At 49.4% G+C, this 12,988-nt stretch overlaps 1 protein-coding gene across 1 annotated transcript in view; it reads right to left on the reverse strand.

Annotated features, from left to right (window-relative positions):
- The window catches only part of LOC129493461 (polycystin-1-like protein 2), a 123,718-nt gene that overhangs the window by 45,171 nt on the left and 65,559 nt on the right, over positions 1 to 12,988 (reverse strand). The window contains 6 exon segments of the mRNA XM_055299679.2: positions 3,863 to 4,079; positions 4,700 to 4,917; positions 6,231 to 6,430; positions 8,614 to 8,760; positions 10,838 to 11,016; positions 11,114 to 11,215. Coding sequence (XP_055155654.1) covers positions 3,863 to 4,079; positions 4,700 to 4,917; positions 6,231 to 6,430; positions 8,614 to 8,760; positions 10,838 to 11,016; positions 11,114 to 11,215 — 1,063 coding nt within the window.

Here is a 12,988-nt window from a genome sequence, read left to right on the forward strand (position 1 = left end):
TTTACAGGCTAGCCCCGCCCAGGAAGGCGCCAGCTGGACCTCCCAGTAGATAATTCTAATTCACTGAAGTGTGTTACGCCGACCCCCACTGGCTTGCTTCCTCCCCTCCCTGCCAGTCAGGCCAAGTCTCCTTTTAAAATCCCTGCTTTCTGCCTCAGAGGTGTAGTGATATCCTTAAGTTAGGAAGCCTGTACTTCTTCCCCTAAGCTAGCTTTGGAATAAAAAGTCACTTCTCTCTCTCTCCACCCCCCGACCTCAATCTCTTTTTGAGACAGGGTCTAACTCCGTCCCGCAGGCTGGACTGCAGTGGTGTGATCTTGGCTCACTGCAACCTCTGCCTCCTGGGCTCAAGTGATCTTCCCACCTCAGCTTCCCAAGTAGCTGGGGCTACAGGCACATGCCACCATGCCCAGCTAAAAAAGTCACTTTTTTTTTTTTTTTTTTTTTTGAGACAGAGTCTCACTCTGTCGCCCAGGCTGGAGTGCAGTGATAAAATTTCGGCTCACTGCAAGCTCCACTTCCCAGGTTCACACCATTCTCCTGCCTCAGCCTCCCTAGTAGCTGGGTCTACAGGCGCCCCCCACCACACCCGGGTAATTTTTTGTATTTTTAGTAGAGAAGGGGTTTCACCGTGTTAGCCAGGATGGTCTCGATCTCCTGACCTCGTGATCCACCCGCCTCGGCCTCCCAAAGTGCTGGGATTACAGGCGTGAGCCACCGTGCCCGGTCAAAAGTCACTTTTTAAGTACCAGATCTCACTCTGATTAATTTGACTCTGCAAGTGGCAAAGCAGCTAAACCTGCATTTTGATTACAGCCAGGTAGACGCATCTCCAGCCCTGACTCAGATTAGGTTGGGCTGTTGGGTAATTGGCTATGGTGAAGTCAACACCTACCTTCGTCTGACTCACAGCCTCCTCCCTCACCCTCCTGACCTGGGGCTCCCTCACTGAAGCCTCAGCTGAAGATTCCAAGTCAGCACTTTATTTTGCAAGGCTTCTGCTAATGTTTCTGAAAGATAACATCACTGCCAATCATAACACGACTTACTGAATACCTGCTTTGTGTCAGACTGGGATCTAAATAGTTTACATGTCTTATGATCTTATTCAGCCCTCACAATAAGCCAACGAGCTAGGTGGATCAATACCCCTATTTTATTTTTGATTTTTTTACTTTGAGACATGGTCTCACCCTGTCACCCAGGCTGGAATGCAGTGGTGCGACCGTGGCTCACTGCAACCTCTGCCTCCCAGGCGCAGGCAATCCTCCTATCTCAGCCTCTCGAGTAGCTAGAATTACAGGCATGTGCCACCACACCCAGCTAATTTTTAACACCCCTATTTTTTTTTTTTTTTTTTTTTAGACAGGAATCTTGCTCTGTCACCCAGGCTGGAGTGCAGTGGTGCAATCTCAGATCACTGCAACCTCCACCTCCCAGGTTCAAGTGATTCTCCTGCCTCACCTCCCAGGTTCAAGTGATTCTCCTGCCTCAGCCTCCCAAGTAGCTGGGACTACAGTCATGCGCCACCACACCCAGCTAATTTTTTTATTTTTAGTAGAGATGGGGTTTTGTCATGTTGACCAGGCTGGTCTTGAACTCCTGATCCCAGGTGATCTGCCCACCTCAGCCTCCCAAAGTGCTGGGATTACAGGCGTGAGCCACCACGCCCAGCCAACACCTCTATTTTCTAAGGGAAGAAATGATGTCTCAGAGAGGTTGAGCAACTTGTTTAAAGTTGCACCACTGCTACTGCAGCTGGGAGATCCCAAGGTTCTGGCCGACTCCAGAGTTCATGTTCTTAAGGTCCAGTGTGTCCAGCTGTGAATGCCAAAACCGCCAAACTCAAAGTCAAGTATCTAGTGGAAGCAGGGATGACCTCCATAAGTAGCCCAAACCCAGCTCTCTGGGGCAAATTCTAATTTTTTTTTTTTTTTTTTTTTTTTTTGAGATAGGATCTTGCTCTGTCACCCAGGCTGGGGTGCAGTGATGCGATCTCAGCTCACTGCTGCCTACACCTCCCGGGTTCAAGCGATTCTCTGCCTCAGCCTCTCGAGTAGCTGGGACTACAGGTGCAAGTCACTCTATCAGGGGTGGGGCCAAGAATTATGAATTCAAATTGCTTATTCTATAAACCATACTTTTGTGTTCTAAAGAAGGTTTAGATAGTGGCCACCCTTGTGTATTAAAAATGGTAGCATTCTAAACCCACACAACTATCCACCATGTTCCACAGAACATTTCCATCACTGTAGAAAGTTCTACTGGACAGCACTGCTCTAAATGGGAAGATGGACAGGAAAGGGGCACAAAGGGAACCCGGAGACTAGTTGAAACCGGAATAATATGCCATACATACATTAGTTTAATGAAAACAAAACAGTGTTACTGGGTTCTAGCTGGTTGCTGTTGCAAAAAGCTCTGAATTTGAGATCTTTATCTCTGCCAAACAGATTAAGGAGTGTTAGAGAGGCATTAAAGACACAGTCGCACCAAACTGAGACTTTCTCCCTTTTTTTTAGAGCTAGGGTCTTGCTCTGTCACCCAAGCTGGGGTGCAGTGGCACTTGTAACCTCAAACCAGTTTGCTGTAACCTCAAACTCCTGGGTTCAAGGGATCCTCCCACCTCAGCCTTCCAAATAGCTGGGACTACAGGTGCCCATTGAGATGGAGTCTTGCTCTGTTGCCCAGGCTGGAGTACAGTGGCATGATCTTGGCTCACTGCAACCTCCACCTCCTGGGTTCAAGTGATTCTCCTGCCTCAGCCTCCCAAGTAGCTGGGACTACATACGTGCACCACCACACCCAGCTAATTTTTGTATTTTTAGTAGAGATGAGGTTTCACCATGTTGGTCAGGCTGGTCTCGAACTCCTGACCTCAAGTGATCTGCCCACCTTGGTCTCCCAAAGTGCTGGGAATACAGGCGTGAGCCACCATGCTTGGCTAACACCTGGTTAATTTTTAAACTTTTTATACAGACAGGGTCTCCCTATGTTGCCAAGGCCAGTCTCGAACTCCTGGCCTCAAGCAATCCTCCTGCCTCAGCCTCTTAAAGTGCTGGGATTAGAGGCGTGAGCCAGTGCTCCCAGCCATTTACTTAATTAGGAGGATTGAAAACCAATAGAGAAAGGAATAACTTTTCCCGTCTGCGATTCCATGTTCTTTAATGGTTTTTACTGCCCTGACTGTGGTCTTGCGTCCTGCCCCACACATTCAGGCACGGATCGCGTTCAACTTTGCACCCCAGCACTCTACAGAAGAAGGCACTGAGGCATCGAGAACAGAAGTCACCTGTCCATGGTCACACAGCTGGCTAGTGGCAGATCCAGGACCGAGACATGGTTCTTCCAAGTGGAGATAAGACAAAAGACAGATGGATGGCTCCCACCTTACGGAGTTCACATTCCAGGAGGATGGTGCAGGCTTTTAAACAATTCTCAACTGATTGATTACTTGGCCACAAACAGGTTGAATGCAAGAAGCTTAGGGAGCTAAAGAGCGCGTGGCCAGAGGCCCTAGTGTAGGTTAGAGGCTTGGATTGCTCTCCCGACGAAGGAATGCTTAAGCCAAAACTAAAATTTCAGCAGGTATTGGCCTGGCGAAGAGAGGAGAAAGAACATTCTAGACTGAAGGACCAGCCTGTGTGAAGGCCGTTAGTGGGAAGGCAGCTTGGCATTGTAGGGACAGTAGGTGCCTGAGGTATATAGAGGGAGGGCACAGCCGGTGGTTCAAGCAGAGGCTGGTGAGGGAGACCCGGGGACAACCTCTTGGTCCCCTAGTGATGCTGATGTACCCCTTTGCTGTGTCTCCACCCAGCCCCAAAATGCGGCTTCTCTTGGCACAGACATACCCAGAGCTTACCTTTCATTTGTGATGACCCCAAAGTGAGTGTTATGGGGTCCTCTCTCTTTTTGGCTTCCTCCCAGAACACCTGCCCTGATGTGTTCTGTGGACAAATGACATCTTCCACCAAGGCCAGGAGACTGTTGATGTCCATCAAGTTCACTGAGTCCCAGCCCACGGCGGGGGATGGCACCTTGAGAGCTTTGAAGAGGGAGCTGACGATCCTTGACACATCCTGGTGTGGAAAGGGGCCATGAACCAAGGTGAGGGGTGCAGCACAGGGGTCAAGAGCACACCCCCTGGGCCTGGCAACCTGTGTAGGGACGCCTGCTCCGCCCACTGAGATGTGATAGTGACCTCCCTAAGCTTCCATTTGTCAGCTCTTAAACCCTCTTCTAGGGTCTGAACTCATTCCAGGCTGTACTCCTCAAAGTGTGGCACACAGTAGGTGCTCAATGAAAGCTTATTGACTGCATCAATGCAGAGCGGGGAGTCTCGTCCATGGGCTTCCAGCCTGGGAGTCTACTACGAAGGCATAATTCTTTGCACATAGTAGATAGTCAAAAAGTATGTGGGTGTATGCGTGTGTGCACATGTGTATGTATGTGTCTGTGTGTCTTTGTGTGTTTATGTGTGTGCACATATGCATATGTGCACCTGTGTGTTTGTGCATACATATATGTACAGATGCATGGGTGCATGCATGTTGCATGTGTATGTGTGTCTTCAGTTGATGAATTTTGGCAGCTTATGCTGCCAGGCAACACAGGGCTGCTGGGCCTCAAGTCCCAGGCCTCACTCCCACTTCTGCTGAGGCTAGAGCACCCCCCAGGCTAGCTGAGGTTGAGGACCTGCCTTGATCACTGCCTCAGGTGTCAGAAGGCCATCCTCCACGGGCTGTGGAGAGGGAGTCACGTTGGGGGACCCCCGGTCCCACTTCCCAGTGTTCTGCTCCTTCGCGACCCGGGGACGGGTGTTCCGAAAGATCTGAACAATCAGGAGGTTGATGGGGAACATGAGGATGGAACTCTCCAGGCCAATCATCACCTCCTGCCAGGTGAATTCAATTTTACCTGGAGAAAGGGAAGGAAGGGGTCAAAGGGAGACGCCACCACCCAGAGCCCAGTCCCGTCTGCCCCTTGTGGAAGGTGGCTGGGCAGTAAAGGGTTAACCCTGCCCAACGCCTGGGAGGTCACCACTCAGCCCTTGGAAGGTCCTGACTGCTAAGAATGTCTTTGTTTCCGTAGGGTTTTGGGTCACACCGGATGGTCTGTGCTAATGATGAGATTTAGGTGGGGGCCTAGACCATATGATGTCAGCTTGACCTCTAGAGGGGCTGGAGGCAAAGGCCAACCAAGTGGGTGTCAGCCATGCCTATATGTTGGAGCCCCAGTAAAAGTTCGGAATAGTGGCTGGGCATGGCGGTTCATGCCTGTAATCCCAGCACTTTGGAAGGTCAAGGTGGGTGGATTACCTGCGGTCAGGAGTTGGAGACCAGCCTGGCCAACATGGTGAAACCCCTTCTCTACTAAAAATACAAAAATTAGCTGGGCATGGTGGTGGGTGCCTGTAATTCCAGCTACTCGGGAGGCTGAGGCAGGAGAATTGCTTGAATCTGGAAGGCAGAGGTTGCAGTGAGCTGAGATCGTACCACTGCATTCCAGCTTGGATGACAAGAGCAAAACTCTGTCTCAAAAAAAAAAAAATTGTGAATTGCAAGGCTGGAGTGAGTGCTCCTGGTTGGCAATACTCCATGTGCACTCTCACATACCGTCAGGAGAAGTCAGCACCATCCACGACTCCACTGGGAGAGGATGCTGGAAGATATGTGCCTGGTCTCTTCTGCCCCCTGCTCCATGAGTCTCTTCCCTTTGCTGGTTTTAATCTGTATCCTTTCTGTGTTTTTTGGTTTTTTTTTTTTTTTCTGAGATGCAGTTTTGCATTTTTTTGCCCAGGCTGGAGTGCAATGGTGAGATCTCAGCTCACTGCACTCTCCGCCTCCCGGGTTTAAGTGATTTTCCTGCCTCAGCCTCCTGAATAGCTGGAACTACAGGTGTGCACCACCACACCCGGCTAATTTTGTATTTTTAGTAGAGATGGGTTTTCACCATGTTGGCCAGGCTTGTCTCAAATTCCTGACCTCAGTTGATCCACCTGCCTTGGCCTCCCAGAGTGCTGGGATTACAGGCTTGAGCCACCACTCCAGCTGTATCCTTTCACTGCAGTAAACCGTAACTATGTGTACGATGGGTTCTGTAAGTTCTGCTAGTGGATCACTGAACTGGAGGATGGTCTTGGGACTCTGGAATGGCAGTGGCATTGCTGGAGCAGTGAAGACTCAGGTCCACCAGCCACTAGCCCTGACCTCCATGACAATGGGAATTACCCAAGTCCATCTTTTGCTCAGCTGGGTCCTTGGGGACCCCCCAGAACATGATGCTGGTCAGCATGGTGCACAGCAGCAGGGAGAAGCAGCAGGACACCCTCTGGACGCGGGTGAAGCTGCTGCGAGCGCCGCGGCTGAAGATGGAATACCAGATGTGTCCATCCTGGAAACCCGCGGAAGTCTTCATGAAAAACAGGTGGCTGCAGGCAGACAGGGAGACAGAGACAGGCATTTAAGGAGACAGGAATGGGGGAAACTGGTCTCTGTGGGTCGTTCTTGGGATGAGAAGGAGGAAGAGAGGCAGAGATTTGTTTCTAAGATTGTTCACACTTTTTTTTTTTTTCATGTAGTGTCTTGTGTCTTGCTCTGTCACCCAGGCTGGTATGCAATGGCACAATCTTGGCTCACTGCAACCTCTGCCTCCCAGATTCAAGCAATTCTCCTGCCTCAACCTCCCAGGTAGCTGGGATTACAGCTGCCCACCCCCACGCCTGGCTAATTTTTTGTATTTTTAGTAGACACAGGGTTTCACCACATTGGCCAGGCTGGTTTCACACTCCTGACCTCAAGTGATCTGGCCGCCTTGGCCTCCCAAAGTGCTGGGATTACAGGTGTGAGCCACTGCGCCTGGCCACATTTTTTTTTTCTTTTTTTTTTTTTTGGATGGAGTCTTGCTCTGTCGCCAGGCAGGAGTGCAGTGGCATGATCTTGGCTCACTGCAACCTCCGCCTCCGGGGTTCAAGTGATTCTCCTGCCTCAGCCTCCCAAGTAGCTGGGACTACAGGTATGTGCTACCATATCCGGCTTTTTTTTTTTTTTTGTATTTTTAGTAAATACGGGGTATCACCACGTCGGCCAGGATGGTCTCAACTTCTTGACCCCTTGATCCGCCCACCTCAGCCTCCCAAAGTGCTGGTATTACAGGCATGAGCCACTGCACCCGGCCCCCCAGGTTTGTTTTTTTTTTAATAGACGAAACACAGCATCTTAGCAGCATCACCTAGAGTTAACAATGAAGGCTCTGGAAGTTAGATTAGAATTCTAGACGGCCCTCTTCCCAGCTATGTGACCTCGGGCAAGTTACTTTGTTGTTTGTACCTTAGATGACTTGTCTGTAAATTGGGGCAAGTAATAATAACAGAACCTACCTCAATGGATTGTTGAAAGTAATAAAAGTGATAATTTCGTATAGCATTTGGGGCAGTAGCTGGCATATAGGTCAATATTCAATCGCTGTCAGCATTGTTATTTTTGCTGTAATTTTAATATAATAGTATAGCTAAAATACTATTAGTTTTGTTACAGTTAGATCATTGGAGTACAGTGGTTAAAAATCCCAGGCATGGGCCTGGCGCGGGGGCTCAAGCCTGTAATCCCAGCTCTTTGGGAGGCCGAGGCGGGCGGATCACGAGGTCAGGAGATCGAGACCATGGTGAAACCCCGTCTCTACTAAAAATACAAAAAATTAGCTGGGCGCAGTGGCGGGCGCCTGTAGTCCCAGCTACTCGGGAGGCTGAGGTGGGAGAATGGTGTGAACCCGGGAGGCGGAGCTTGCAGTGAGCCGAGATTGCACCACTGCACTCCAGCCTGGGCAACAGAGCGAGACTCCGTCTCAAAAAAAAAAAAAAATCCCAGGCATGACGGAGTGCAGTGGCTCATTCCTGTAATCCCAGGACTTTAGCAGGGCAAGGAGAGAGGGTTGCTTGTGGTCAGGAGTTTAAGACAAGCCTGGCCAATGTGGTGAAACCCCATCTCTAATAAAAGTACAAAAATTAGCCAGGCGTGGTGGCACGCACCTGTAATCTCAGCTACTTGAGTGGCTGAAGCAGGAGAATCACTTGAACTCAGGAGGCAGAGGTCACAGTGAGCCAATATCATGCCGCCGTACTCCAGCCTGGGTGACAGAGTGAGACTCTGTTCAAAAACAAAAAAAAAGTCCCAGGCATGGCCAAGCACAGTGGCTCCCACCTGTAACCCCAAAACTTTGGGAGGCTGATACAGAGGATCCCTTGAGCCCAGGAGTTTGAGACCAGTCTGGGTGATATGGTGAAACCCCATCTCTACAAAAACAGTTGGGCATGGTGGTGTGTGTCTATAGTTTCAGCTACGCAGGAGGCTGAGGTGGGAGGATCTCTTGAGAAGGTCGAGACCAGCCTAGGCAACTTAGCAAGGACTCGTCCCTACATAACAAAAAAAAAAGAAAAAGAAAGCGAGGCATCGTGGTGCATGCCTGCAGTCCCAGCTGCTCGAGAGGCTGAGGTGAGAGGATTGCTTGACCCAGGCGGGTCGAGGTTGCAGTGAACTGTGATCGTGCCACTGCACTCCAGCCTGGGTGGCGGAACAAGACCTTATCTCAAAAATAAAGAAAACAAAAATAAAGTACCTGAATTGTTTTCTGTCCTGCTCCGTGGCCACAGGAAACACCTTGTCGAGGACACAATCTCCAACGTCAATGGATAGCCAGGAGTTGCACAGGAAATACCACTTCCGGTCCATCGCCAGGTCATAGACCAGCACCCGGCTCACATACCTGGAGAAAGGACCCAGAGTTTTGAGGATAAGGTGGAGCAGGGGAGGAGGCTTCATTGGACATCACCAAGGTAACAGCTTTGCAAACATGAACCCAAAGAACAAGAGCTCCTCAAAAAAAGAAACCATATTTTTCTTTGTTCTTGGTGCCTTAATTAAAATTGGCCTCACGTAAGGAGGTCAGCTATTGTAGAGAGCCAACTCTGGGAAGCTGCCATGTTTCCACAAAGATGCTGCAAAAAGGTGCATTTGGAGACCATTAACCTGTACACATGGCGCCAAGCTCAGGGCCAGCATCCAGCCATGAGCAAGTAAAGCCAAATTGTCTAAAGTGTGTGTTTAGGCAGGTGCAGGCTGTAGTACGCAGAACATGGTCCTCTCTTGGATTTCTTTCTTTCTTTTTTTAAATTTTAGACAGAATCTTGCTCTGTCACCCAGGCTGGAATGCGATGGAGTGATCTTGGCTCACTGTAACTTCTGCCTCCCAGGTTCAAGCGATGCTCCTGCCTCAGCCTCCCGAGTAGCTGCGATTACAGGCATGCACCACCTCACCCAGCTTATTTTGTGTTTTTAGTAGAGACGGGGTTTCTCCATGTTGGTCAGGCTGGTGTCGAACCCCTGACCTCAGGTGATCCACCCACCTCGGCCCCCCAAAGTGTTGGGATTACAGGCATGAGCCACCATGCCTGGCCTCCTCTCTTGCGTTTCTAGCCAAAGAATCACCATCTATCTTGGGCTGAGGACTTCGTGGGTATCTTCTAACCTGATTTAGGTCTTTGAGGTTTGGGGAAGAATTGAAATTATCTTGCCTATCCTGTGATGTCAGATCGAGCAGCAGTTTTCCCTGTTGCCATATGGCCAACAAGAACAGCAATGATGGCTGGGCGTAGTGGTTCACGTCTGTAATCCCACCACTTTGGGAGGCCAAGGCAGGTGGATCACTTGAGGTCAGGAGTTCAAAACCAGCCTGGCCGACATGGTGAAACCTCGTCTCTACTAAAAATACAAATAAATAAATAAGTAAATAAATAAATAAATAAATAAATAATAAATAAATAATTAGCTGGGCATGGTGGCGTATGCCTATAATACCAGCTACTCAGGAGGCCGAGGCAAGAGAATCACTTAAATCCAGGAAGCAGAGGTTGCAGTTAGCCAAGATTGTGCCATCACTCCAGCCTGGGTGACAGAGTGAGACTCTGTCTCAAAAAAAAAAAAAAAAGAACAGTAATGATAGCAATAGCCACTCTTCACTGAGAATTTACTACATAGTGGGGGCTATGCTAAGATGCTCTTGACATGCATTTTCTCATTTCAGGAAGGGCAGCCCTGTAGGAACGCAAAAGCCACCTATGTCAAGGTCACAGGCTTTTCTGGGGCAGCTGACATCCAGTGATGCAGTGCCTACAGGGATCAAGACCTGGGTCTTTCAACCCAACTTGGGACAGCTCCAGAGCTCCCCAGTGGTGGACCGCACTGTTGCTGGACTGCATCACAGCTCGACTTTTCTGCCATTCTGCCTCCTTCCCTCCCTTCCCAGGTGCTGGTCCCAGGGCCCTGTAATAAATACCCTGCATATGCAACTCCATCTCAGAGCCTGCTTCCTGGGAGCAACCTACAGCGGCCGCACTTAAAATATCAACGCTTAATCCCGTAGGTGAATTAAAGTGCTATTGTTTTTCTAAAGCCGCCAGCTACTGATGGGTGGTCAGACTGGACACTACTTATCTGGGTCACTCATTTTGGCCTCAGAATGCAGAGAAACTTGCTCCAAACTTGCCACCTGTGTGACCTTGGGCAAGTCACACAGGTTGATGCTGCAAAACGGTCAGGGGTGGGGCTAGCACTGAAGGTGGGGCTAGCTGTAGCCTCCACTCCTTCTCCTAGCTAGTGATCCAGTTTGTGTGGACCATGAACCAGTAGGCTTTTCTAACCCTCGGTTTCCTCATCTGTGAAACAGAGATCATTCTATGTGTCTTGCAGAGGCTTGTGAAGATCAGGAAGGAGACAAATGTACAGTGCCCAGCCCTGGGCCTGGCATTTTGTAGGTTCCTATGGTTTGTCTGCCCCCAACTCACCAGGATGGCCGGTCTCCTGAGTTGTCATGCCACAGCCGGAGGCTCTGCAGTTCTCCCAGGGGGATCAGGGTGGAGAGGAGGAAGGCATCCACTGCTCCTCGCTCAAAAACTACAGTGTCGGGATCAGACAGGTGGTGGGGCTCACTCTCTCCATCCAGGCCATACAGGGTGACAGTCACCTGAAATCCAGAGACCAGGAGTGGCCAACTCCACAGTGGCATAGCAGGGCTGGGTAGGATGGGCTGATTAATCAGTGGACCTCGCATAGGCAGGTACCTTTGAGGATGTGGCTGCCCCTCGTCGGTGTCCCGTGTAGACTATCACCAGGTAGTGGTACTGAGCAAAGGGATCATTGTCTTCCAGCACTGTGACCTTCACCTGAAGAGAAGGACAGCATTAGGAAGGCCTTGCTTAGTGGGTTCGTGTATCACCCACCAGCCAAGAAGGAGCTGATGATTCGTGACAATCATGAATTGGGCAAAGCAACATTACATGTGCCATTTATTCATCCCCTCAGGTGAGAACAGTTCTTCATAAAAGCAGGGTTTCGAGTGCAAAACACTGGGAAAATAAAAAAACACAAAGTACATTATTTTCTTCTTCCTTTTTTTTTTTTTTTTTTTTGTATCGAGACAGAGTCTCGCTCTGTTGCCCAGGCTAGAGTACAGTAGCTTGATCTTAGCTCACTGCAACCTCCACCTCCCCGGTAGCTGGGACTACAGGCGTGTGCCACCAAGCCTGGCTAATTTTTGTATTTTTAGTTAGAGACGGGGTTTCACCATGTTGACCAGGCTGGTCTCAAACTCCTGACCTCAAGTGATCTGCCCGCCTTGGCCTCCCAAAGTGCTGGGATTACAGGCATGAGCCACCATGCCCGGCCCCAAAGTACATTCTTTATGAGATATGACCCCCATGTAGTTAAATTGGAAATGAACTTGATAAGCTGAGAACATTGAATGTTTGACCTGGTGAACCATACAAATTCTGTACCTGTATAATTTCTCATAACATTTGGAACCAGGTGGTGTTTCTGAGGGAATTTAAAAGAAATGAAACGTTAAGATAGTTTAGCAACAAATGAACTCATGGAGATAGAGAGTAGAATGATGGTCACCAGAGGCTGGGAAAGGTAGTGGGGGCGGGAATTGGGGGGAAGACGAGGTGGTTAATGGGTACAAAAATTAGAAAGAATGAATAAGATGTAGCCTGGGCACGGTGGCTTACGCCTGTAATCCCAGCACTTTGGGAGGCCAAGGCAGGTGGATCCCTTGAGGTTAGGAGTTACAGACCAGTCTGACCAATGTGGTGAAACCTGTCTCTACTAAAAACACAAAAATTAGCTGGGCATGGTGGCTGGCACCTGTAATCCTAGCTACTGGGGAGGCTGAGGCAGGAGAATTGCTTGAACCCAGGAAGTGGAAGTTGCAGTGAGCTGAGATCACGTCACTGCACTCCAGCCTGTGTGACAGAGCAAGACTCCATGTCAAAAAAAAAAAAAAAAAAAAAAAAAGAATGAATAAGTTGAATAAGATCTAGTATTTGATAGCACAACAGGGTGACTACAGTCAATAATAATTGTACATTTAAAAATAATTAAAAGAGTATAATTGGATTGTTTGTGACACAAAGGATAAATGCTTGAGGAGATGGATACCCCAGTTACCCCAATGTGATTATTACACCCTGCATGCCTGTATCAAAATGTCCCATATACCTCATACGTATATATATCTACCACGTACCCATAAGAATTAAAAAAAATTTTTAAAGAGTTTGGCAAAAAGAAAAGAAATTAGCCAGAGTTGGCCAGAGGCTATAGTCAACTCCAAGATGCGCTGCCCAGATCCCCCTCCCACGGAGGGCTCGTTGCCTCAGTTAATGGGGTCAAAAATGCAACAGCTACCTCTGTAGAGATTGTGCCCCCTTGGGGCAGCCAGCACCCAATGACCAATTGGCGGAGGGTCTGGGTGTGGTCAAGACCTGGGCATCTTAACCCGAATTGGGACAGCTCCGGTGCTCCCCAGGGGCTGGGCCGGGCTGTCACTGGGCTACGTCACAGCTCAGCTTCTCTGTCTGCGCATGCTGCCTCCTTCCCTCCCTTCCCAGGTGCAGGTCCCAGGCCGCCTTAATAAACACCCTGCACACTCTGCA

Source organism: Symphalangus syndactylus, chromosome 11, assembly GCF_028878055.3.
Source record: "Symphalangus syndactylus isolate Jambi chromosome 11, NHGRI_mSymSyn1-v2.1_pri, whole genome shotgun sequence".
Lineage (NCBI taxonomy): Eukaryota > Metazoa > Chordata > Mammalia > Primates > Hylobatidae > Symphalangus > Symphalangus syndactylus.